Genomic DNA, 26,035 nt, shown 5'->3' with positions numbered 1-26,035 from the left:
AAGCAAAGTGCCATCCCTCTGTCTCTGTCCCTGGGTATCGAGTGTGAGACGTAAGCACAGACCCTGGGAGCCTGGGAGCTGTTTGGCGAGTGTGTCTTCCCTTTCCCAGGTCCTTGTGGGATGTTTGCACTCAATTTATATATGAGAAAGTCTTAACTTCCCTCTTTTCATCCCAGCCACATCTTTGTCAAGGTTCTCCCAGGCTGAAGCGAAGGCACTGTGTGTGCATGTGTGCGTTCGAGTGTGTACACAGATTAGACATAACCCACTGCAACACCGAGGACCCTCTGGGACTCAGACCATCGGTATACTCCATTGTGTGCCCTGATTTCTCATCCTTCTTTTCTGTGCCCTTTTCATTCAGGGCCTCAGACCTGAAAGAAATGGGGCTAAAGAATCTCATTCAGAAGTTACTCTGAGCGACTGGAGTCCATTCCCTAGAAATGCAAGGATAACTTCAAAGATCTGGTACAACCTAAGTTCCCAGGGAGGAGACCTATCCTTGGCGGGGGTTGGGGGGGTCTGGGCGAGGGCTGGCATGATGGGCGAGGGCAGGAGGGAGCCGAGTGGATGGCTAGAGTAGCAGGCCTAGGCTGGGGTGAGGACAGAGCCATCAGTGTTTGCTCAGGAGCCCGGTTCTTTGCCTTCATCAGCGTCTCTGCTTCTTCTGCTTGGTTGACGAGCAGGAATTATAGGCTAGTTTTCAGGTTAGCTGCTGGCTGGTGTTCTCCCTGAGGGGAGGCTGGGAGCCCGGCTGTAATCACTCCCATTAGCAGTTGGCAGGTCCCCAGCTCACTTTTTCACCTGGACCTGCTGTGACACTCACGAGTGCCCCCCCCCCACTGCCCCGGGTGGGTGGCCTTGGTGCCAGCTGGCAGGGCTAAATCTCTCATGCCCTGAAGCCTGTGCCCAGCTCCAAGGACCGCTGTTCCCAACAAGAACTGCTCGGCTCCCTGGCGCTTGGCGAAGCCCAGAGCTGTCGGGCAGCAGAGCTCCCAGTGTGGTCTTGGGAAGGGATCCAGCTCAGAAAACAATCAAGAGTGGTCTGAGCTGGTACGTGTCCCCAAGGGTGGAGAAATGAGCAGTTGTAATGATGACACCACTTAACCTTTCACACATTCTGCACCAGGAACTGTGCCAAACCCTCCCAGCTCATGACCTCCTAATACAACAGCCTGGGAAGGCAAATGGTGGTCCCCTTTTGCAACTGGATAATCCGAGGCTCAGAGAGATGAAATAAGACCACACAGGCCCAGTGGTTGAGCTGAGACCATCAACTCAGGGCTCAGCTCCCCCGCCACACCTGTTGGGCCCACATGAGGACTAGACACAGAATGTGTGCATGCTGGGGGTGTGCTGTGAAACCCCACGTCCACCTGCAGACTGGCAGGACAGAGCTCTGTCCACCACGACACCTGCTGGGCCCGCATGAGGACTGGACACAGAACACGTGAGCGCCGGGCGCGTGCTGTGTGAAACCCCACGTCCACCTGTAGACTGGCGGGACAGAGCTCTCTCCACTGCCTGGCTACAGCATTCAGCATCACTGCTGTGGTCCTTTGTGTCCGTCGACACACCTGCACCTCTAGGTGTTTCTTTATTTTTCCTCTGCAGCTGCCTCTTCCAGTTGATTCCCATTCCTGCCTTAAGAACCTCAGAGAATACCGGGCGCCAGCTTGGCTGGGGCCGTCCTCTTTCTGTTCCTTTCTTCCCAGCGTTTGTATTCAGAGAGCTTCTCCGGCCACTGTAGATTGGTACCTCCCCCATGGTGCCCACTGAACCAAGCAGGCAAGGGGCATAAATATGTAGAAATATATGTCTGTTTATGGTCCTTGTAATCAGTATGGCCTGACTCTTCCAGTGGCTTTTAAGGGCCTTAGGGAGAGGCAGAGTGGCCCAATGGGGAGTGGAGATGTCACTGGAGGAAGCAGAGGCGAAATCTGCCCTGGTGCCTGCAGAGGTCCGAGCCTGGTTGCTCTCGGGCACGGTCTACACGGAGACCAAGGCCACCCGGTCCCTAAAGCCCAGGGGTTCAGCGGGTAGGACCTCGCGATCACCTCCCATCTCACCCCCGCGTTCCCACGGGGCGCCTCCGAGTCCCCACGGGTTCCGAGGCAGCGTCCTCCCTGCTCCTCCCCAACCTGCGCGCCCAGCGGCCTCTCCCCTTCTTCCCGCCGACCCCGCGGCCCGGATCTCCCCCTCCCAGCCCCGAATCCAATCCCGGTGTCCCTGCCCCGCCCCCAGCTCTTGGCTGGGCCGCCCCGCGCGCCGTCACCGCCGCCGTCACCGCGCGCGCCCGGCCGCGGGGCTCGGCTCCGGCGCGCGGCTCCGGCCGGGGAGGCGGGAGGGAGCCGAGGACAATGCGCCCCGCGCCCGGCGCCCCCCGCGCGGCCCCGCCCCCAGCCCGGCGGCAGCCCCGGTTCCTGCGCGGCCGGAGCGGCTCGGGCAGCAGCGGCGGCAGCGCGGGCGCCGAGCGGGAGGACGACGACGAGAGCGCCAGCATCAGCAGGCCGCTGGTGTCCGCCGAGCCCCCGGGGACCCCCGCCGCCTCTCGCGCCTCCACGCCCACCTCCGCGCGCAGCATGACCGCCGCTGACCTGGGCGCGGGCGCCGTGGCCGGGGCCGTCGGGAGTGCGGGCGGCCCCGGCCCCGGCCCCGGCCCCTCCTGCCGTTCGTGCTGCGGTTGCTGCGGGCGCCGGGCCCGGTCGGGCCGCGGGGGTGGGCGCCGCGGCTGCTCCTCTGGCTCGGGCTGCCGTTGGGGCTACCAGGCGCTGTCCGTGGCGCTGCTGCTGGCGCAAGGCGGCCTGCTGGACGTGTACCTCATCGCCGTCACGGACCTGTATTGGTGCTCCTGGGTGGCCACCGACCTGGTGGTGGCGGCGGGCTGGGCCATCTTCTTCGCCAAGAACAGCCGGGGCCGTCGGGGCGGTGCACACGCCCACCACCCGCATCACCCGCACGCCGCGCCCCTGCACCTGCCGGCCGCCCCCGCCGGGGCTGCGGGCGCCAAGGCGCGCGGCGCGCGCGGGGGCGCGGGTGGCCCGGGGCCAGCGGGGCCGGTCGGGGCGGCCGGCGAGTTCGCCTTCGCCTACCTGGCCTGGCTCATCTACTCCATCGCCTTCACGCCCAAGGTGGTGCTTATCCTGGGCACATCCATCCTGGACCTCATCGAACTGCGCGCGCCCTTCGGCACCACGGGCTTCCGCCTCACCATGGCGCTTTCGGCGCCTCTGCTCTACTGCCTGGTGCGGGCCATCGGCGAAGCGGGCGCCACCCCCGGCTCCGCGGGGCCCCTGCTCCTGCAGCCGCAGCGGCACCGCGCCGCCGGCTGCTTCCTGGGCACGTGCCTGGACCTGCTGGACAGCTTCGCGCTGGTGGAGCTGATGCTGGACGGCCGCGCGCCGCTGCCCGCGCACCTGCGCTATCTGCTCCTCGCGGTCTACTTCCTCGCGCTCGCCTCGCCGGTACTCTGGCTCTACGAGCTCCACGCCGCCACTTCGCCCCGGGCCCGGGCCTCGCGGCCCGGTGGCTGCAGCTGTCTCCTGCGCCTCCTGGGCAGCTGCCTGGTGGACGCGCCCTTGCTGGCGCTGCGCTGCCTGCTGGCCCTGAGCTACCAGCAACCGCTCTCTGTCTTCATGCTCAAGAATCTCTTCTTCCTCGGCTGCCGCGGCCTGGAGGCCCTGGAGGGCTGCTGGGACCAGGGCCTGCTGGCGTCCCCTAGTCGGGCCAGGTCGGGCTACGGTGCTTCACCCTCCGCCCCACCGGCGCCCGGAGCCCCCCAGCTGGGCCACTGCGTCTCCGAGGATGAGGGGTGCGCCCATGGCTATGTTAACACTCTGGCTGTGGCCTCCCAGAATTGAGGGGTCTGGGTCTTGCTTTGGGGTTGGGAAACCCAGCTCCCTGTCCTCGGACCTTTCCTCGCCTAGTCTAGATCACCTGTTAATGGGGCTGAGGGCCAACACACCACTCTGAGCACTTTGGGTCAAGACTGCTTGGAGTGAGCCAGCTACTGAAAGAAGGAGGAAAGTCGCCAGACTCTGTTCTCCACACCCATTCTGAGTTCCAGCCTCCAGGGGCATGGTGCCTCTGCTTCCTGCTTCTCCCGTCTCACCCTGATTCCTCTCCCTTGTGGGGGAGAGTGGAGGAGGGGGACCCAGGCAGGAGGCTGGATGGGACAGCTGCTTTTAGTCTGTGGCTAGTGGCCTGTGTCCCACACCTGGAAATTGACCTGGAGTCCCCTGTTCCTGGACTGTGTCTGTTATGTTTCATCCAGATGATAGATGCAATCTGTGTGTGTGTGTGTGTGTGTGTGTGCACGCACACACATGTGTGTGCATGTTGTTTCCTTGTGTCCACCCTGTGCCACTTGAGATCAGCAGGAGATCTGGGGAGGCTCTGTTCTCCCCACCCACACTCCTCATTCCTACCTGAATCTGTGGCCATGAATTAGTTCCCAGACAGAGCTGGGCACTTGGGGACTGCCCAGGGGCCCTCCTCTGAGGGAGGAGCTCACCCAGAGTCTTCCTCAGTCCCACCCCACTCCTCTCAGCTGTGGGGTGGGGTCCATACTCTAAGGACCAAACTGCACCCTTTCTTGGGTGAGTGAGCGTGTCTACCTCCGTGCTTTCCACTTCTGTTGTATCACACACTGATGCTGCTTGCAAAAAATAAGGACAAAGACTCAGACGTCGCATTTACCATGGCCACTGGACCCGCTGGGGTTCGGTGCCAGTGTTATTACAGGGTCTATGGAGGATCAGCTGGCTGCCCTCCATCTCTCCCTCTCTTTGCACCCATAGCTCCCATCCTTCCTGAGGCTGGTTGCGGGCTGGGTCAGGTTTCGGCTCAGAACAGCTTTGGTGGGGGTTCCTGGATTGATATCAGTTGGGAACCCGTCTCCCACCCCCTGCCCTTCTTCTGGGAAGCCTGGTGTGGATCAGAAAGGGTGGCGGTGACCTTTGTCCTCTGCTCTGGTCAAGGGAGTCCCTAGGGAAAAGGTAGACTGGAGGGGGTGGGCAAGCCCCACCCCACCCAGCCTCCCTCCCTAGTGACAGCTGATATCCAGGGGTTGCCCACATACAGTCTTGAGGGTGGAGTAACAGGGTAACAGGATGGGGAGGGGACAGTTTGTAAGGATCTCCCCCCTCCGTGTGCTTGGGCAGCTTTGTGTGGTGTAATAAACCCCGGACAAAGTGCCCCAAGTCATGGGCGTTGGCTTGACTCTCACAGGCTGGCTTCAGTGACACGTCACTTTTGCTTCCTGGGCCTCTGTTCTGTGCTGGGGGCCAGAGAATGTTTTGAGGCCCTTCATTGTTTTGGAGGGTTGTTGACAGAAGACAGAGACACAGGAGGGGCTGATGTCCTGAGCCTCCCTGCTCTAGGGGCGGGGGCAGGGAGGAAAATGTTTGCACTCAGTGTTGGGGCTCCCAGCCCCTCGCCCACCAGGTCCAGGGTCAACTGGTTGGGTTTTACAACAAATTGTTCCTTTTTTTGCCTTTTCTCCTCTCCCAGGACCCCTCTTCTTGCCCTTTGAACTCCATGTGGTCAAAGTTCTGGGGCTCAGACCCTGGGGGGAGCCCCTCTGCTCCCATATCCTCTCTCCAGCTTTGCTGTTGCTCTGCCACCTACCCTCCGCGTCTGAGCCATGGGGGGCCCAGGCCGGCCCCTGCCCCACCCCCTTCTCCTTGCTGAGTGACACTGCGACACGTGGGGGGCCCCCACTCGGGTGTGGGGTGGGGGTCTGCTGGGGGTTCTGACGAGCTGCACCTCCCCGTCCGTCGAGAGACTGCGGGTGCGGCTGGTCCCGGCTGCTGGCCCTTGTTCACCGGGGGACAGACGTCCTCTTCCTGACACTTGGTGCCATCACTTGTGCTCAGGGGGCCAACCCCTTCCTTCTGCCACGTTTCTCTGGATTCCTTTTACTTACTTCCTTTGCCCTACTCACAACAAGAGATGCCCCGGAAGTTTCGTTTTTCTTGTTTGCTAGGGGCATCTGTGGTGCGGGGGCGCCAACTGGAGATGCTGTGGTGGGCCCAGCAGGCGGGATTTCCTGTCCCTGGGCCCGTGCCCTCCGTGCAGGTCATGGAGAAGCTGGAGTGGGACCCGCGCTGCCGCCTCTAATGCTGGGTGGGTCGGGCCTCTGACTCCTTCCCTGTTTGGAAAGGGCTTGGCCCAGACCCTCTGTCCGGACAGCTGCAGAGTCCATGGTTCTTCTGGAAGAGCAGAGAGCTGGCAGTCGGAGCCTGGAGGACGGAAGTGGCACCTCGCTGGCATTTATCACGTTTTTTTTTCTCCTTCTCTTTTTAAAAATAAAACCAGCTTCTGTTCTGAAAATAAAATAAAAAAAAAAACAACTTGAGACTTGTGACAAGCTTCCTGTGCGGTTTAAGATCATGCCTGTCCTGGTTTCCCTGCTAAACTCTTGAATGTCACTGTAACATCTGTCATCACTTTGCGGGTCTCTGCTCGCATTCTGGGCCCTCCTTGGCTGCTTCCTTCCAGGTGGCTGGCAGGCTCTTGAGGAAGTGGCCTTGGGCTTCACGGCCCGGCTCCCGTCCTCGGCTCCTTCTCTCTGAGAAGAACTTGCCAGTGGGGGAAAAGGCTGAGAAGCCAACTTCTTAAGTCCTCTGCCCTCCTCGCACAGGCCAGAAGCAGAAGTCATTTTCGGGAAGAGCAGGGGCCGTGCTAGTCTTTTTTTAGCACAGAGAGCCGGGCGGCCTGAGGGAGCACCAGATCTCTGCAGAAATAAGACCACGGTTGTAGTTCTTCTGCACAGAGAGGGCCGGTACTGTCTAAGCCACGAAGACCAGGCGGCTCTGCCCGTGCCCGCTCAGGTCCACCTGGCCTGCGAGATCTTCCCCACTTGCAGGACAGGAGCACCTATACGCTTATAGGTGGGAATGGGGTGACATGTGCCGAGACAGTCCTTCCCTCAAGACATGGACAATCGTAACAAGTATAACAGTCACAGAGCAGCAAAGACCATGTGTTCACGTCTCCCTAAATGCAGGTGGACGCTAAGATGACCAATCTGATTACGTTTGTCGTGGCTGAGCTGCTCAAGAGGGGAGGTCGTGTCGGGGGGCTCTAGTCCTACAGCCAGAGGCCTGGGGTCGGTGAGCTCAGGGCCTGGGCCCTCCGGCCCTCACGGCCCCTCCAGGGAGCTTCCCCTCTGCTCCTGAGCCTAGAAGGATGGAGCTGCCTGCAGCAGGTCGCACTGCAGTCAGCAAGGGAATCAGGTCTGAACCACATCCAGTGGCCCTGGGCAGCCTTCAGACTTGGATTCTCCTTTGTCGTCTGCGTCCGGCTAAAAAGCAGGGGCTGGAGCCGCATCCCGGGAGTCCCGCAGGCCCTCAGTCAGGCCCAGGCAGACTCTCCTCTCAGGCTGCGGAGAGGAAGGAGCCGGGACACTGATTCCCACTAAGATGTGAACAACTACAACCGACTCTGTTGGGCAGGGCTGGGCAGGGCCCTCACTGAGCAGGTCTTTGCAGGAAGGCCCCTCCCTTGTTTACCTGGGAGGGGAGACTGCTCCTGTGGAGTGCAAAGGCCGCAGACAGAAACCACCTTTGTCGTCTGGTTCTGGCTAAAAAGCAGGGGCAGGAGCTGCATGCTGGGAGTCCCGCGGCTGAGCACCTTCTCCCTTCTGCCCGAGGCAAAGATAAGCAGCAAATGAGTAAAACCCATCACCGCAGGCGTTCAGAGGCCCAGCTCCAGGTGCCGAGAGTGGACATTAAAGTGATGAACAAAAGCCCCTCCAAAACCTGAGCACCTCTGAGGACCTTTCTGAGCAAGAAAGAGAAGCTGGTTCAGAACCAGTGTGGCTTGCTATGTCCAGAGGACCTGTTAGCCATTTCTCACTTTCCTAGAGAAAAAGCTGTGGACATCCGCACGGGTTGTATGGCCAGGGGTCCTCCCGCATCCTTGAGCCCCTTCTGTGCACTCTGCTTGGGGAGGGCCCCGAGGTGTGGGGGTCACAGCCTACAGGACACTTGTTATCAAAGGGCCTTTCTGGGTGAGGCACAATTTCACTAGCTGTGGTTCAGAATAGTATGGAAAGCGAGACCTGGCCTTATTCATAACTGATGCTCTTGGCATTTGGGTGATACTTAGACTGAGACCAGTGTGAGGCTGGGGGCTCTAGTGAAGGAGGGGGGACATGAGTGGAACAAGGGTGGATTACCTGGGGATCTTCCTGACTCCGTTTATATCTACCGTGTCCACACAGGGACACCTACCGATGGAAAGATTAGTGACTGCCCAGCGATGGGACATTTGGGGTCATGGGGTGATGATTAGGGGGGCTGGATTTCTTTGGGGAGGAAGAAAAATGTTTCAAAATTGATTATGCTGAAGGTTGCTGAACTCTGAACTCCCCAAAGCCTTGACTTGTACAGGGTCCGTGATGAACTGTGTGAGCTGTGAATCGTGTCTCAGTGAAGTCGTGAGGAAAGAAAGGGCAGCTGTCATGAGAAAGGGACCTGGTGGATGGTGACAGCTGGGTCATCTGGTCTCAGGGGCCAGCATAGAAGAAGTCCGAGGTCTGTGGGGAACGTGGTCCAGGCGGAGAGTGTCTCCCAAGACCAGGCCAGGGACCACAGGGCCGGGACACCCTGCTGCAGGCACCACCTGGCTCACCCACACTCTGCACATTGAGCACAGGATGACTGGGAGTGGGGGGATCGTCCCAGAGAGCTGCATGGGCATCTGCACCCAGCGACACCCACCCAACATCATCGGGGGATGGTGCTCTGGAGGCTGGAGGGTGGGAGGTCTCGGCTCCTCTGACCTTGTCCTCTTGGCTGCTAGAATGGAGCGCCCAAGACTGCACAGACTATGAACAGCGGAAACAGAGCTGGGCCTGGAAGTCCAAGGTCAGGGTGCCGGCGGATTCCAGATTCACAGACGGCAGTCTTGCAGTGTCCTTGCATGGGCGCAGGGGGCAGTGTTCTGTAGGAGTTCCTACAAGGGCACTTATCCCATCCATGGGACCCCACTCCATGACCCCCTTCCTCCCAGAAGCCCTCCCCAACGTCATCACACACTGGGGACCAGGTATTAACCAAGGGATGTTGGGGGGGGGGCGTCATGGATGCCAGCCTGTAGCACTCCCATGCCTGGTCCTTTGGCACGCGGGGCTGGTATGGACCTTGTACTGTCCAGGACCTGGGCCTCAACAGCCTGCTGCTACCAGGCACAACCTCACCATGAGAAAGGCCTCTGCAGCCAGGAGCCTGCCGACCCGTATAGCATGTGAATCAAAGTGACAGCCAGGAACTGTAATCAGAGTTTAAAAATTTATTCATTCTTTTATCAGTAAGCTCGCTTTCACACACGCACACATGTACACGCGGTATCTGATTTCTCCTTGAATTTCAGAATCCCCTCCTCCTTGCAGGTGCTTGAACCTCCAGTGGAGGACTCAGGTTCAGGCAAAGAGAACCTACAGTGACCCCAGTGCGCACAGGGCTGGGGGCTCCTTGTTCTTCTTGAGCCCGGATGCTATAGCCCAGTGCTCAGCCCGCAACCCTGGAAGAATCCTTGGCCAAAGCTCTCCCACTGACCAAGGCCACACGTGGGTTCAGGCCCTGCTGAGGCCATCCGGGCTCATTCACTTCTATCCAGTTTTTCTCTGGAAATGACCGGTGTGTCTGATCTACAGCCTCCTCTGCGGGGAACAGGGCATCCTGGTAAAGAAGCCCCGGTCTTTAGCATCAGGGCCTGATGCCCCAACCCCAGCCTGGCCCCCAGGCCTCCCCAAGCTGGGCCCATGGGCTCACCTTCTGCGGCAGGATCAGTTACACACTGCCCCACTGCCCCAGACTCGGAACTCCACCTGCCCTCCACCCCCCACTCCACCCCGGCACCCCTTCGGCCACCACGTCTTGCCCTGTGTGCTGCCCCGACCCTCCCACTAGAGGAGCAGTTCCTTGGCGGTCAGGGCTATACTGGACCCAAGATAAAGGCCGAAGAGAGGAATGGCAGATGGTCTGTCCTTTAGCTCCTGGGAATGGGCCATGGGGTCTTGGGGATGGAAGGTGACCACATAGGGACCCGAAGAAAAGCTAAGGGGACGCAGTCAAGCTGCTGCTGCTAAGTCGCTTCAGTCGTGTCTGACTCTGTGTAACCCCATAGATGGCAGCCCACCAGGCTCCCCTGTCTCTGGGATTCTGCAGGCAAGAACACTGGAGTGGGTTGCCATTTCCTTCTCCAATGCATGCATGCTAAGTCGCTTCAGTCATGTTCGACTCTGTGCGACCCCATAGACGGCAGCCCACCAGGCTCCTCTGTCCCTGGGATTCTCCAGGCAAGAACACTGGAGTGGGTTGCCATTTCCTTCTCCCACAGTCAAGCTGGCTATCTTTAAAAGTGCGGCCTCACGGGCGCAAGCCCACACGTGCACACATGCACACACGTGCTCACACGCATACACGTGCTCACTCACCGCCCCAGCTGGGGGAGGGCCTCGCATGGCGGCCCCTCGGGCTCAAGGCCGGGGTTCTTGCTAAGCTCCTGGAAAAAGAGCAGCAGCTGGAGGCTGCGCAGGCTCTCCAGGCCCTGGGGGGACAGCGGCTGCCCCCCGTCCTCCTCCCCGACCCCCTCCCCGCTGTCGTCGTCGTCGTCGTCGTCGGGGGGCTGCGGGGAGCTCCTGGAGATGTAGCCCTGGTCCGACTGCACAGACCGCCGCTGCTCCTCCTCGGGGGGCGTGAGCAGGTCCTGGAGGCTCGGGTTCTGCTTGGGGGGCGGGAGCCGCCCCACGGGGAGGAAGAGAACGCTGTTCCGCCGGGGACCCTGGCCCCCCAACAGCGGGCAGGCCTCTTCTCCCTCCACCAGGGCCAGCCGGCCAGCGCCACTCCCCACCTCCTGTGGGACGGGCTCCACTACCTGAGCCCGAGGGACCCTGTCCACCGGGACCACCATGGTCTGGAGCGTTGGGGCTGCCGGCTGCCCCGGGGGCCGGGGCTGGGGCTCCAGCCGCGCCAGGCCGCCCCCTCCTTCCCCGGCGAGGAGCAGCTTCACCAGCACGTGGTCCCGGGAGGTGGGCTCCCGCACCAGCGGCTCCTGCCGGACGATCCCTCCTTCGGGCAGCGGCTCCTCCTCGAAGGCCTCCTCGTCCAGGGACGGGAGGTCCAGGCCGTCCGCCGAGCGGAGGTTCTCCAGTTCGAACCAGTCCGGGCGCTCGGCCTGCCAGCGACGGAAGCGCTGCACTGCCTCGCGGAGCTGCCGGCCGCTGGGGCTCTGCAGGTAGTTCTGGGCCGCGAGCGCCCCCACGCGGTGCATGCGGCCCGGCTCGAACATCTCCAGGTCCTGGATGCGGAAGTAGACCTCCTCGAACCGGTCCATGAGCTCATAGCGGGAGGTGATGTTGAACAGGTCGGGCACGTCCGCCTCGCAGCTGATGTCGCTGAAGTAGCAGACGATGTAGGTGCCGAAGCAGGCCGGCCTCTTGAAGTCCGGCAGGATCATGTTCATGGCCGCCGTGAACAGGTCCCCCGCCGGCTGCCCGCGGTCGCAGCGGAGCTGCACGGCGGCGGCGTCCTCCCAGCCAAGCATCGCCTGCCACTTGGCCCGGGTGCCTCGGGAGCACAGGACGATGATCTTGGAGTTGCTGTCTGCCACTTCCTGCTTCTGGCGCCCCACCCAGGTCATGACCCCTACCTCTGAGATGGCTTGCTCCTCCAGCAGGTCCAGGGCCACTTCGGTGCCACACACGGTGAGCAGAAATTGGGCGAACTTGAGGACCACATCCACGTAGAGGGGGTGGTCGGCGGAGTAGATGACCCAGACCTTCCTGGGCTTCAGGGGCGGGGGGCTCAGGCTGGTGGCAGCGGGCAGGATCTCTGGGGGAAACAAGGAAACCAGGGTGTGGTTTCAGGCGTTTCAGTGCTGACCACACATCACAGGCCTGGCCTGCCGGTGAGGGACAGGAAACAGGCTGAGCTTGGCTCCCGAGCCCAAGAAGTGGAGCTGAGACCCCCAGAAGATGCCCGAGGCGGCTGCCAGGCCTCACTGGCTGCCTGCAAAATAGTCTGTGCCTTCAGGGAAAAGTGTCTCTCACTTTCCTCCCTGGCCTGCAGCCTGCAGCCTGTACGTTACTTAGGATTATCTTTTCTTCAAGACACCAAGGCCTATCTCCGGCATGGACACAGTTGCTCTCTAGGGGCCCTGACCTTCCCTTCTTGTTCAGGGATTAGCTGTGAGCCCAGTCCCCCTGCTTTGTGAGGTCCCTCCACTCGGAGCTGGAGGTGGGTCCCCGGCAGGTGACATCTCCCGAGGGACAGGAACTGACCCGGGAGCTCCTCCAGGCCAGTGTGAACAGCCTCCCCCTAAAGCCAGGCCGCCCAAACCAGGAGTGCCCACCTGTGTCTTTGGTGCCATCTTCATGTTTTCCTTGACGGAACCCTGAAAGGAAAGGCAAGGCCAGGACTGCTCCAGAAGTGTCTGTGCAGGCGGCACAGGTTTTACAAGGCTGTCTCCCGACCCGGGAGGGGCCGAGGAGCACCTCCTAGCTGCTCTGGGCCTTGGCAGGGAGACCAAGTCTCCCACGACCGCTGTGTGACCTGGGGGAGGTATCGATGTCTCTGAAGCTTGGTTTCTTCCTCTGTGAAATGGGTCTGTGGGTTAAGTGCCCGGCTCATCCAACATATCCACCACCTGGGTCACAAGTATTTGGCACCACTGACTGGGCTGGGGCCCCCAGAATGGTGCCTAGGAGGTTACAACCTGAGTGGCTGCCCCTAAACAGACTCCCCTTTCAGGGAAAGCCCATCCCCCAGACCTGTCCTTGCAGGAGGCACAAGCCTTCCGAGACGTCTCCAGAAGTGGCACCCCTGGCCCCTTTGTGGCCTCCTTGTATTCTGAAGGTGATGCAGGGAATCAACGTCCTTAAGTGACCTCCCCTCCTGGACCCAGTGAGGGATCCCATGGTGTGGGGCTAACTCTCTGGAGCCACACAGAGGCCAAGGAGGGCTTTTGGCACCTGACTTCAACTCCCACCTTTGGGCTGCTCCCCAGAACCATGAGGTCCTTCTCTCGCCCCAAGGAGTGGGCGCTTTGGGAAAAGGTCAGATGTGCGGCCCAAGAACAGCCTCCCAACCCTCCCAGGGACCCTCTGTGGAAGGACGCTCTCGATAGGCCTCATGCCTGGCTTGGTGATCTTCCCCTGCACGAATCGTGGTCACAGAGGGAACGGCCACCCAGATCAGGGTCATGGAGGGGCAGGGAGAGGCCAACCCCCACCCCAGAGACCCATGTTCCTTCCTGCTTGGAACGTGGCCAGAACGGGCCTGGGGTGGGGGACTAATGCTTCTTAAAAGCCTGCAGGGCTGGGGCTGCGGGGTCCTGAGCACAGACTTAGGGCTGGCGCGGGAAGGGTCTGGGAAGAGGGAGGGGCAGAGCAGAAATCCCAGGTGGGCTGTAGCCCCGCTCTTACCTGGTAGCCTCCAGGTCATGCAGAGGATCAGCAGGATGACGGAGCCCACCAGTAGGATGGAGAGGCCTGTGATGAACGCAGACACCCACAGGGGCGTGTGGTCTGTGGCGGAAGGGTGGTGTGAGTGGTGTGACACCCTGGGGCCCCACCCACTGCCCACCCTGGGAGTCCTCTCTGCTGTGCCAGCCCTGGGGCCCTGCCCACTGCCCACCCCGGGCTGCTCCCCTGGGGTGTCTCCTCGTGCAGCCTGACCCCACACCAGGCTAGGCAGGGACCTCTCCGTGGCCCTTGAGGTGTCTCAGCCTGGAAAGAGTCAGCCTCACCTTCAGCAGCGTCTGCAAGGAGAACAGGGACAGACTTTCAGTTGTCAGCAGTGATAGTGCACAGTACATACTGCACACTTGATCCATAGTATATAGTACCCAGAACCATGTAATACTTAGTACACAGTACATAGTGCACAGTAAAATATACTTAGTACTATATAGTACACAGTATCTATACTATGGTGCATAGTACCCAGTACTTAGTACATAGCACACAGTACTATAGTGCATACTGCCAGCACATAGAGCTTAGCACTTAGTACACAGTACCAATACTATAGTGAACAGTGCACAGTACTATAGTGTGTAGTACCTAGTACACAGCACTAGTCAGATAGTACTATGACTCAGAGTTTGTGAGAACTAAAAGCAGACGTGTTAGAGCACTTTGCTCACTCAGTACATGGTGTTAACTGTAACTGTGACAATAAAGAATCCCCAGTTTTCCAGTCACATAAACTGAAGATCAGAAAGGCTCAGTGCTTTTCCCGAGGTCACCCAGCTAACGAAAGTCAGCGAGGAGTCCAATCTGGAGTCTCTCTCTAAGGTTGCACGACACAGGCCTGGACAACTGCCCCTTCCCCCCCGACCAGGTCATGGTGCAGTCTGGGCTGCTGACCTTCACCCACCCTGCTTCCCCGTGGCCCCTGGCAGCCGCACGTCCCACCTGGGGTGTGTGAGACCTCCGGGCAGGCCACGGACACCGAGTGTCGGAGGCAGTCGTTGAGGCAGCTGCTGAAGAAGGGCTGGATCTGTGAGGCAGAGCGTGGGGGAGAGGCTGGGGTCTCACAGGCCCGCCAGGAACCCGCCAGCCTCTCCAGGACGTCTCCACGGCTGCTGAGCAGGCGTCCCGCCAGCGGGAGCAGGCAGAGGACCCTGCCTGGCTGAGGCTGGTGGCTGGGCAGGAAATCCCCAGGTAGCGGTGCTGGGTCCAGGGGGCGCATGACCCCCTCAGCTGCCTACCTGCCCTTCGCCCACCCCGTCCCACCCTGCTCCTCACCTGCACGTGGTGGCGGCAGCACCAGCTGGAGTCCCGCAGGGTGACCGTGATGTGGCAGCGCTGCGGGGTGGCTTCCTGTGCGGGCTGCAGGGTGGAGGGACGGTGAGGCCCCGGCCCTGGCTGGGATGCGCCTCGGGGGCCCCCTCCCTGGGGAGAGGGGCTGCAGGTCCGGCTCCAGGAGGAGCAGCCATCCCCAGGACTGCATCCCCAGGACCGCATCAGACGCCCCGGCCACCGGGGACCAAGGTATAGACGCAGGTGTCCAGCAGCGGCCCCACCCTGGCTCTGTCTTGCTGCCTCACCTTGACCCCCCACCTTGTCCTCATGTGCACATTGTGCAGTCTTCGAATCCTCTTTGCAATCATGAAATTAACAAAGCAGAAAGAGGACCAGGAGTATGTCGGGGAGGGGAGGACAGAGGGCTGAGTGCACAGGGCAGAGACAGGGCTCCTGTCAGCTGCAAGAGCAACCTCACACCAGCCACACACCCACCTCACACCAGCCACATATCAACTACACACCAGCCACACACCCACCTCACACCAGCCACTCTCCCAGCGCACACCAGCCACTCTCCAAGCGCACACCAGCCACACACCAACTGTACACCAGCCACACTCCAACTGCACACCAGCCATACTCCAACTGCACACCAGCCACTCTCCCAGCGCACACCAGCCACATGCCAGGCACACACCAGCCACATATCAACTACACACCAGCCACACACCCACCTCACACCAGCCACTCTCCAAGTGCACACCAGCCTCAGTCTGCACACACAGGAAGGGAGGTCACATGCTCTAAGCCCAGCCCGAGCGCCTGGCCCTCAAGGGTGGAGAGGGTGCTCTGAGCTGGGCTGATGGGTTAGGAAAGCGGCAGAGAGGGCAGTTACCACGGGCATGTCGACAACATGTTGGAAGCAGCTCTGGTTCTCCGCAGGCGGGAAGCTGTGCAGCAGGACCTGGTAACTGGTGGACTCATTCCACGGGGTGAAGCTCAGCCGCAGCTGGTGGGCCTCAAGAGTCTCCACGGTGATGTTGGGGTCCCACAGGCTGCCTATCCCATGGGCACAACGTGACCAGGAGTCAGGAAGGGGGGGCGAGCGTGCTTGCACACGTGCATGTGTGCACGTATGTGCATGCTTGTGTGTCTGTGTGCATGTGTGTGTGACCCAAGTAAAGCTCACACATGGTTGCCCCCACGGTTACCTGAGCTCACGCATGGCGTGGTGTCCTTCATCCTGGGGTCCTTGCAGTCTGTGGACCAGGAAGAAGTGCAACCGTCAGCCCCTGCCTTGGAGAGCTTGTCTTACACAACCTCCAACACCAGAGGTAACAACCATCTGCTTTCTGGGAGCCTGTCCAAGGGTGGCCCCTTCAGAGGAGCCCCAGGATGGACGCTGTCATGGGTCGGAGGCCCTAGGCCTGGGGCTGCCCTGGCCACCTTACCACTCATCCTTCCAGAAATTTCCAGATTCAGGCAGAAGCCCCCTCCCCAGACTTGTTCTTGGACTGAGGGGTCCTGGTCTGCTCCTGTTCCCCCTCTCTGGGGGCTTCCTCCCTGGATCTGCTTCTGCCCTTGAGGGGAGATGGGCTTAGTCTCCCTCAGCAAATGGTGACATTTCCCCAACTTCCACGCATGCTCATGGGAGTCTTGGTTCAGCCCCATCTGGGGTGGGCCTGGGAAGCTGCATTTCTGACAAGTTCCCAGGTGATTCCATGGCACTGCCAACCTGGGGACCCTGGGAGGACTGCTCCCCCGGAGACGGCTTCTTGGTCCCCCATTTCCTTGACTGCAGCCTTCTTATTGGTTTAAGAAGATGTGACAGGCGTGAATCACTGTGAGCGACGGGCTGAGTCAGTCCACTTTAGGGATGGGGGGCTAGGAGGGGGATTGGGGAGTGTCACTCATCTGACAAATACTTATTGAGCCCCCAGTATGTGCCAGGCGCTGTGTGAGGCCTGGGAGATATAGCCAGGAGTGAGACGAAGTCCCTGCCCTCCGGTGATGCCATTCCAGCTGGAGGGGCCATAGAAGGAGACTGTGATATTGTGCCACGGCTACGTCAAGATGCTGGCATGTGTACACACATCTGTGTGTACATGAGTGAATTTGCATGCACGTGCACATCTGTGTATATGCATGGGTGCATGTGTGTGCATGTTTTGTGTGTGCAAGGGGTGCTCCGGCAATGTGGATGGCCTCAGCAAGCATTTCCCAATCGCCTCCCACACGCCGGGCCGTTCACAAGGGTCTGGAGGCTGTCCAGGTGACTGTAAGGTGCAGGCCCTGTCCTCCAGGGGCTGGGCATTCGGGTGCTCTTAGCTTCGGACAACGAGAAAGGCGGGCCGTGGCAGAGACTCCGGGGAGGACAGAGATGCACCCAGAGGTGCAGATGCATCAAATGCTGTTTTGGAAGATGAGCCTGGCAAGCATCCCAGGAGGAGGGAGCAGGGGAAGAGGGGCTGGTGCCAGATACATGCAGGTGGGACGTGGGAAGAGCGAGGAGCCAGGGCTGGGAGAGGGCGGGGAGTGAGGCCACAGCTCTCTGGGGACGGGCCTGTCTTCCCAACACTTTCTGAGCAGGACATGCCAGACGAAGGACTCGGTTCCCATAGAACTCCCGGGGTCTTGGGCCAACACCAAGTTGGTGCCGCAGAGAACGGACTCCGCCTTAGGGAGTGGAGGCTGCAGCCCCCCACCCAGGAGCCCCAGCCCTGCACCTGTTTGTCCCGTGGGTTCCACAGGCCAACCACAGAGCGAGAGGTGAAGGGCACGCTGAGGGGTGGTGCTCTTACCGGGCACCAGGAAGTTTCTGGATTGGTGGTTTGGGTCCCCGTCAGGGATGGGCTTAGGCAGGTGGTGGACGGTCACCTCGTACTCCTCTCTGGGTTCTACCACGAAGTGGCTGAAGGCAAATCGCCACTAGGAGACAGGAGGAGGGGAGGTCAAATGGTCACAGCTCTTACCTGAGCCCAAAGACCTCCCCACCTGTCCCTGAAGGATTCATCAACACAGGGAGGGAACAACCAGGCCGCAAGCTCCCCAGTCAGAGGCATTGTGTCCCTGTTCTGTGTTTCTTCTGGTCTTCCTGCCTGTTTACAAACACCTGGCTCTGGCCTCATTAGGAGACAGCAGGGCTAAAGGCAAGAGAATGTGGGCGAGTTTGGAGGCACCCCTCCCCCATCAGCCCTCTCCAACTCCAGGGCTGCAGGCCGCTGGGACCCAGGGGCAGCTGAAGACCACTTGTTACGTGGCTCTGCCCCGTGGAAGGGAAAGCAGGGTCTCTGGAGCACAAAAGTACAGTCGGAGGCTACGAGGTTCCCCGTCCAACCCTGGGCCTCACAGCGTTGTTGTTGCTCAAACTTTTTTTGGCCGATGGAGATGAGACGCACTGACTCCAGCTCCCCTGGTGGACCGCTTGGGGTCCCTGGTCCTCCCTGTCCTCCCGGTAGTAGTTTGGGGGTCCTGTCCTCACTAAACACAGCACAGGGGATCTGTCTTTGCTGCTTGTGTTCTGGGAGCTTTGCCTCTGACCACCTGTCAGACATAAACCGGCAGAATTGAGACGAGCCTGCATCAGGATCAACTAGACGGCTTGTCACCACCAACTGCAGCTGTTTGAACACTCCAGCCTCTGGTTCAGGAGGTCTGGGGGGCTACCTGGAACCTGCATTTCTAGCAATCCCCTGGTATTGCTGCCGGGCTTGGGATTACACACTGGGAATCAGCGCTTTGACCAAACTAAACACGAACCCATTCTGGCTCCAAGCAGCAGAAGGAACAGAAACTGTGGTGGAAACCACGGCTGCTCTGCGCTGGGCAGAGCCCCTGCGCCTGGAGGAGACCCTGGCTGACGGCAGGCGCTGGCCAAGGAAGCCGCCCTCCCAACAACGAGCCTGGACGTGAGGTGGGGAGGAAGAGCGGGGTGCATGCATGTGTGTGTATCTGTGCACACCACTCCTCGCGGTCACCACCGCCCACCCTGGTGGGACTCTTACCCGCTTGTGATGATGCCTCAGTGTGGTCAGAAACTCAAACCTGACACACAGACGCTCGTTGGTGCTCAGCTGCAGGATGGACAGCTCCGCCCCCTCCAGGTAGAGGACGCTGGCTGGAGGTCGAGGGAGGAGAGGAGGACAGGTGAGACCAAGGATGGCTAGCCGCCGGGGGTGGGGGGGTCATTCCTTGTCTGCTGTGCGGGCCGTCTAACCCACCCCTGCATCCTGCTCCTTCCAGCTCCCTCTGGGCTGGGTTAGCCACTGCCTCTGGACAGCTACCCCTTGCTGGACAGGGGCGAAGATGCTTTACCCTGGGCCAAAAGGGAAAGCATTGCAAATTCGTGGCTAGGCTGCTGGGGACACTGACTGTGGGTGTCAGAGGGGGGGTCCTCGACCTTGAGGACGTAGCGAGCCTCAGCAAGGGACTCACCCGCCCATCCACAGGCCTGGGCGCCCTCGTCACCCAGTCTTCCCAGGTGTGCACACTGCCCCGCCCCCAAGAGGCTGAGTTGTTGGGGGGCTGCTGTCAGAAGGGCCAGCCTGCAGTCAGATGGGTCATGACCAGATGTGATTTCCAGGGTGATGAAGATTTGGGGCTGAAGAAAGGTCTTCTGTGGAGGATGGTGGGTTAACATCTAGAACTCTGAAAAAGGACTCACTGCCTGAACTGATGGGTCCTTTCTCTGAACTGGCCCTCGTGTCTGAGCACAGGGCTGGGAGCCCAATTCTGAGTCTGGCGGGAGGACTAGGAGGCCCAGTCTGTGGACCCACCCAGAGGTGGGCAGCACCCCGAATGCCCACTCACCATCTGTCTGCAGCGTCCACTCGATGTGAACCACGGGAAGCAAGTGTCCTTGCTGCGTGTGGGCGAAGCGCAGCTGGGTCTGCACGTTTTTGGGGGATGAGGGGGTGAGGTTCCGAGGGTGGATCCAGCTGTCGTCCAGGCAGGTACCTGGGAGCAGGAGAGGCAGAAATCAGAGGCTTGCGGGCTCTAAGGGACAGAGATGCAGCCCAAAGAGGATGCCTGGTGGGGTCCAGGAGCCTTCACGGTCAGGCCGTGACCCCAAGACCAAAACTGGGCTTACAGCTCTTTTGATGCCCTTCGGGGGTCATGGGGAAGCTCTGACGTTAAAGGAGAGATGACAAAGCACGCCTGTGGCTTTGAGATGAAGCAGTGGTTGGAAGTGGGCAGGAGACACGGGGCAGCCATAAGAGTTGCTCTGTTTTTATGTGTTGGGTACCTAATGAGCATGGACTCCTGAACGGTGCGCCTCCTCCTTGGATTAAAACACAAAGCAAGATCCCACCCCAGATATTGCCCACTGCAGGGTGACAGCTCTGGCTAAAGGGTCATACTGCAGAGCCAGGTCGTATTGCGGCGCCCCAGAGAATTATTCCAAAACCCTGATGACGGGTGCGGCCCTGAGTCTCAGGGCTCCTCCCGCTGGGGACTGGGTCCCTCGTCAACTCAGTATGGGGTCAGCACCGCATCAGGGCAACTTGAGAAGAGAAAAAGCAGGTGACTTACTGTTCTTGACTGTGCAGTTCAGCCCCTGTGGAAAAGAGAAGCAGGTAATTACAGCTGAGAAAGAACTCGGATCCGCCAGCCGGGCTCCGGTGTCCCTGGGCTCACACTCAGGAATGAAATGCACGCGCCTTCCCTCTCACTTTTGGGGCCACTCCTGGGGGGACTGTATTCCTCCCCGTACTCTGCTCTCCTGACAACTGAGGAGATGCAGGGCAAGAAGTGGGCGCAACACATGGCAGAAAGGAACTGCCGTTTTCTCAGTGGCTTTAGGAGCTAGCTGGGCATCACCTGAGCCTCGTTTCCTGCCCTGAGCTCAGGACGCTGGCAGCCAAGCCCAGAGACAAGACCTCCAGAAACAGACTTCCACATCTGAGAGGCCACGGTCACCACCAGCCTGACCCCTATGTTAAGTCCAGCGATTGATCCACACGGCCTGTTCCACAGGGCATCCAATGAGCTTTTAGAACCTTAGGCTTGAATATTCTCAGACAACCAAAGAGTACCAGATTTGTATGAAAATAGTTAAAAAACCCAGCAACTTACAAGAATGCTCTTGGAGGAAATAAGATGATGCTGGGAGCAGAATAAATTAAAACTATAATGGTCTCAAAGAAATGAGAGGACACTGTATCCATATGACAGGACAAAGTACTATGGAAAAATGAGTAAACAGAAATAAAAACGAACCGTGAAGGGGAGGGAGGTGGGAGAGAGTTTCAAGAGGGAGGGGACATATGTATACCAATGGCTGGTTCATGTTGATATTTGGCAGAAACCAACACAAGATCGTAAAGCAATTATCCTTCAGTTAAAAATAAATAAATTTAATTAAAAAATGAACCATGAAAATAAAAAAAATCCATAGAAAAACTAGGTTATAAAATTCAGGAAATTTCTCCAAATGTAGAACAATATTAAACAGAAATAGAAGAAACTATGTGAATATTTATTTAAGAGAAATTATTTAATTATTTAATATTTATTTAAGAGAATATTTATTCAAGAGAAATGATATGAGTGAGTATATTTCCAATTGCACTCATCTCACATGCTAGCAAAGTAATGCTCAAAATTCTCCAAGCCAGATTTCAATAGTACGTGAACCATGAACTCCCAGATGTTCAAGCTGGATTTAGAAAAGGCAGAGGAACCAGAGATCAAATTGCCAACATCCCCTGGATCACAGAAAAAGCAAGAGAGTTCCAGCAAAACATCTACTTCTGCTTTATTGACTATGCCAAAGCCTTTCTGTGTGGATCACAACAAACTGTGGAAAATTCTGAAAGAGATGGGAACATCAGACCACCTTACCTACCTTCTGAGAAATCTGTATGCAGGTCAAGAAGCAACAGTTAGAACTGGACTTGGAACAACAGACTGGTTTCGAATCGGGAAAGGAGTACGTCAAGGCTGTATATTGTCACCCTGCTTATTTAACTTATATGCAGAGTACATCATAGGAAATGTTGAGCTGGATGAAGCACAAGCTGGACTCAAGATTGCCAGGAGAAATATTAATAACGTCAGGAACACAGATGACACCACCCTTATGGCAGAACACGAAGAAGAACTAAAGAGCCTCTTGATGAAAGTGAAAGAGCAGAGTGAAAAAGTTGGCTTAAAACTCAACATTCAGAAAACTAAGATCATGGCATCTCGTCCCATCGCTTCATGCCAAATAGATGGGGAAACAACGGAAACAGTGACAGACTTTATTTTCTTGGACTCCAAAATCACTGCAGATGGTGATTGCAGCCATGAAATGACCATGACCAACACAGACAGCTTATAAAAAGCAGAGACATTCCTTTACCAACAAAGGTCCGTCTAGTCAAGGCCATGGTTTTTCCAGTGGTCATGTATGGATGTGAGAGTTGGACTGTGAAGAAGGCTGAGCACTGAAGAATTGATGCTTTTGAACTGTGGTGTTGGAGAAGACGCTTGAGCGTCCCCTGGACTGCAAGGAGATCCAACCAGTCCATCCTAAGGGAAATCAGTCCTGAATATTCATTGGAAAGACTGATGCTGAAGCTGAAGCTCCAATACTTTGGCTACCTGATGTGAAGAGCTGACTCATCAGAAAAAAACCCTGATGCTGGGAAAGATTGAAGGCAGGAGGAAGAGGGGATGACAGAGGATGAGATGGTTGGATGGCATCACTGACTCAATGGAAATGAGTTTCAGCAAGCTCTGGGAGATAGTGGAGGATAGGGAAGCCTGACGTGCTGCAGTCCATGGGGTTGCAGAGAGTCAGACAGGTCTGAATGATGGAAAAACAACAGGACCAGAACACTGTTTATGAGCTTATGAACAGCACCACGTTGGACCTCCTGCAGAAACCCAGAGAAGACGCCCACGATGTTGAAGACAGCGTTAGGTGGTAGTGGTCAGTGTTCCCTGAGCTCTCCTGGGCCAGGCATCGGTAGCAGTTTGTATGGAGAGCTCATTGAATCTACAATAGCCCTATGAGGTAGGTACCATCACCACCTCACCACTTTATTTTTAAAATTTATTTCTTTTTGGCTGTGCTGGGTCTTTGCTGCTATGCACTGGCTTTCTCCAGCTGCAGTGAGTGGGGGCTACTCTCAGGTTGTGGCGGGCGGGCTTCTCTTGCTGAGGAGCACCAGCTCCCTGGCTAACTCCGAGCAGCTGGCACCAGCTGTGGGTCTCTCTGCCCATTGCTGCCTCTTGGACAGAGCTGGCTGTCATTTACCTGCTCACCCTCCCCTTCCTCTTTTCAGTCCACAAACATCTGTCAGCCCCCACGGCCTGTGCTTATGGCCCTGGGCTGTAGGTGGTGAAGTCAGGATGCGAAGCCAGGTCCTCTGAGATCAAGTCACTAAGTGGTGCTCCATCCATGGAAGCGCCAGTGGAGGGACAGAAATCGGGGGCCTCACCCCTCTCTTTTCAGGGGAGCCAGCTGGCAGTGGGGCCCTGGTCTCTGGCCAGGTGTACGGGAGGCAGGTGTAGACAAACTGCCCAGGGTCCCTCTCCAGCCCCTGCTCCCCCGCCATCAAGACAAGCCCCTGCTCACCCTCGGGCCTTGGCTCAGTGCTTTCCCCCTCCTGGAATGCTCTAGACTCTCTTGGAGGGCTGCCCAAGTGCCCTCTCTGCAGGAAGGGCACCCGGGCAGCAGGAGCTTCTCTGTTCCCTGGAACTCCATCGCTCCTGGCTGACAGAGGCTCCTGCTCCAGGCTGACTTCTGTGATTTCCTGGCCCAACATCCGTCATCAGCGAGTGTGTCTTTGTTGTTTCAGGACCTTGTATTTTGCAGACAGCCAGCAAAAGGCCATCTAAAAATGAACTGAGTCCCAGACAGCAGAGTCCCCAAGTAGGACCTGCTGAGTGGGTCTCTTGCGCTGCCCAGGAGTAGGGGGTCACAAGGACCTTTCCCAACATGGTTCATGTTAAAAAAATAAAAGAGAGATTCTGCTAAGCAGTCACTGACATTTCACCCTCTTATGAATCCTCCGAGACGATAGATGGGGAGAAATACCACTTTGGTTGTTCAACATCCTCTGACTCAGATAAGGAGTGTCATGTCTTAGGGTCAGAGGTGAAGGGGAGGGGGCAGAGGAAACCGAGAGGAGCGGCGGGAGAGGGCAGCGCGCGGCCAGCACCGTCTTTTTCCCTTAAGACGGGCCTCCACCCCAAGGCCACTACCCGGCGGTGGGTGTGGGTGTGTCGCTTCCTGTGGGCACAGCCGGCAACTGACGGGTGCCTACAGCCCCGCGGGACTCCAGACGCGGGCGGGCGGTGTGGGCCGGAGGGGGCGCCGTCCGGAGGGTCCACGCGGTGCCCAGGGCTCGCCCGGAGGGGTCATCGCGCTGCCCTTACAACTCTCCCCGGAAGCTGCCCCGCAGACCCGGGGCTCGTGCGCCAGCCGCTGCGGCCGCGGGGTCCCCCGGGCGCCAGCTCGCGGGGAGGAGGGCTGGACTCCCGGGGTTGGCACCGGGTCCGGTCCCGCCTCGCCCTCCTCAGGCCCCGCCTCCGGCCGGCGCGCCTCCCCCAAGTCCTTCCCCAACTGCGAGGCTCCCTCCGGAGGCGCCGCCGGGACGCCTGCCCAGGTTGTGCAACCCGCGCTACGCGATCTTTCCCAGCAAACTCCGTCTCTTCCCTGGCTCGCACCGCAACTCGCGACGCTCCGCGTGTCCTGCCCAGGGCGGCCTGCTCTTGTGCCCAAGTCTCGGAACCCCCGAAACCCCGCTACTCCAGCCCCTGCCCCCGGCCGCCTGCCGGACAGACAGCATCCTGGGCTAGCCCCAACCCCACCCCCACCCCCACCCCACCCCTTACCCCACCCCCCCACCCCCACCCCACCCCTTACCCCACCCCCCCACCTCCACCCCCACCCCCACCCCCACCCCACCCCCCACCCCACCCTCCACCCTCCACCCCCACCCCACCCCCCATCCCCCCATCCCACCCCCACCCCCCATCCCCCCATCCCACCCCCACCCCCACCTCACCCCCACCCCCCCACCTCCACCCCCACCCCACCCCCACCCCCCCACCTCCACCCCCACCCCACCCCCACCCCCCCACCTCCACCCCCACCCCCCGGGACGCGTCCGATCTCACCTCCTGGGAGCACACGGGCGCCGGGTGGTCCAGGAGCCTCAGGGAGGCGAGACCGAGGCCCGGCGGGCGCAGGAGCAGGAGGAAGAGTAGGAGCGACGGCCCCGGCGCGGGCCCGGGAAACACGCGCGCCCAGCGGCGCGGAGCCCCCATGGCCCCGGCCGTTCGCGGAGGGCTCGCGCCCGGGCTGGGGGCGCAGCGAGGGCGCGCCCCAGGGATCCCCTCGGCTGAGTCCCGAGTCGTTCTCCAGCGCCTGCTTCCGGCTTCCAGCCCTGGCCGGGGCGGGCCACGCAGAGGGGAGGGCTCGGCCGGGACAGTCCTTCCGCGTGTCCCTCCCCGACGTGCGTCCCAGGTGCGCCCTCCTCCGGGGCTCCGCCTCGCGCTCCTCCCGGCGTTTCTCCCCAGCTCCTCCCCAGCTCCTCCCGGGCTCCTCCCCGCGCTCCTCCCGGGCTCCTCCCCGCGCTCCTCCCGCCCCGCCTGCTCCCTGAACCCTCGTCCGGCTCCTGCGCTGCAGCTCGTGCGACTCCTGCATTCCATCTCCACTCTTACAGTCAGGCCGTAAAACTGTTTTAATGTCTGCCTTTTGCTCTCGCCTCCGGCCTTACCCTTCTCCGTCAGAGGAAGTTCTTTTTCTCAGTCCTCCCTCCATCTCCGCGCCTTCTCCCTGGATTGCTTTCCTGGCTTTTCCTCCCCCTTCTCGAGGCTCCGACTGCGCGAGGTGGGGGAGGTGGGAGAGGAGCAGGGGGCCCTCGGCCTCCTGTTCCCGCAGCGCTGCGCTGAGCCCGCGCTTTCGCCAGAGACCCGCTCCAAGTCTGCGGAGAGTCCGCAGACCGTGTACTTCCTTCATCCTGAGACAACCGTCGTCCACATTCCCTTTCCTGACAACCCTGAATGCCTCTGCTGGCCTCGGACAACCCCCACCCAGATCCCACCGACTGTAAATGGCTCTCCAGGTCTGAGGCGGTGGATCTTCTCCTGGTCCAAAGCACTGGCCCTTTGCCTGCTGCTGGCGGACCTGTGGCGACCACCTGAGCCCCCGCTGGCGACAGGACACAGCTGCTTTAGGCCTTCTCCGTGGTCTCCAAACCTTTTACTTGTTTATTTAAGAATTTTGGAATACTATCCATCCTCCCATACATTTTCCGGAAAAATTTCATCCCAAGTGTA

The 26,035-nt window shown here is 59.4% G+C and overlaps 2 protein-coding genes across 3 annotated transcripts; one reads left to right on the top strand and one right to left on the bottom strand.

The window, feature by feature from the left end:
• The first annotated feature begins 1,912 nt into the window (after positions 1-1,912).
• On the top strand, positions 1,913-3,860 carry TMEM121B (transmembrane protein 121B). The gene is made up of 2 exons (XM_052640637.1): positions 1,913-2,039; positions 2,245-3,860. Exons 1-2 carry the CDS (start codon positions 1,913-1,915, stop codon positions 3,858-3,860), a joined length of 1,743 nt encoding a protein of 580 aa, XP_052496597.1.
• A 5,997-nt stretch (positions 3,861-9,857) lies between these two features.
• IL17RA (interleukin 17 receptor A) lies at positions 9,858-25,021 on the bottom strand. Of its 2 annotated transcripts, none has more exons than XM_052639647.1 (13): positions 24,872-25,021; positions 20,291-20,315; positions 19,568-19,714; positions 18,763-18,875; positions 17,560-17,686; positions 15,970-16,017; positions 15,654-15,817; positions 14,759-14,842; positions 14,426-14,510; positions 13,756-13,767; positions 13,433-13,534; positions 12,361-12,402; positions 9,858-11,840 (listed from the first exon to the last, which is right to left on the bottom strand). In XM_052639647.1, the coding sequence occupies exons 1-13, from the start codon at positions 25,019-25,021 to the stop codon at positions 10,441-10,443; spliced, it is 2,499 nt and encodes an 832-aa protein (XP_052495607.1). In that variant the 3' UTR covers positions 9,858-10,440. The 2 variants fall into 2 exon arrangements, with proteins under 2 accessions (XP_052495607.1, XP_052495608.1); XM_052639648.1 differs by lacking the exon at positions 24,872-25,021 and adding an exon at positions 23,325-23,688.
• Between the last annotated feature and the right edge of the window lie 1,014 nt (positions 25,022-26,035).

The sequence above is a fragment of the Budorcas taxicolor genome, chromosome 5 (assembly GCF_023091745.1).
Source record: "Budorcas taxicolor isolate Tak-1 chromosome 5, Takin1.1, whole genome shotgun sequence".
Classification (NCBI taxonomy): Eukaryota; Metazoa; Chordata; class Mammalia; order Artiodactyla; family Bovidae; genus Budorcas; species Budorcas taxicolor.
This window is presented reverse-complemented; position numbering and strand designations above follow the sequence as displayed.

Coding starts and splice junctions, on each gene's coding strand:
- IL17RA (XM_052639647.1), bottom strand. CDS start 25,021: ATGGGGGCTCCGCGCCGCTGGGCGCGCGTGTTTCCCGGGCCCGCGCCG. Junction 19,715..20,290: donor GAACTGCACAGTCAAGAACA/GTAAGTCACCTG, acceptor TCCTGCTCCCAG/GTACCTGCCTGGACGACAGC. Junction 15,818..15,969: donor CACGCCATGCGTGAGCTCAG/GTAACCGTGGGG, acceptor CCCATGGGATAG/GCAGCCTGTGGGACCCCAAC.
- TMEM121B (XM_052640637.1), top strand. CDS start 1,913: ATGTCACTGGAGGAAGCAGAGGCGAAATCTGCCCTGGTGCCTGCAGAG. Junction 2,040..2,244: donor AAAGCCCAGGGGTTCAGCGG/GTAGGACCTCGC, acceptor CCCCGCCCCCAG/CTCTTGGCTGGGCCGCCCCG.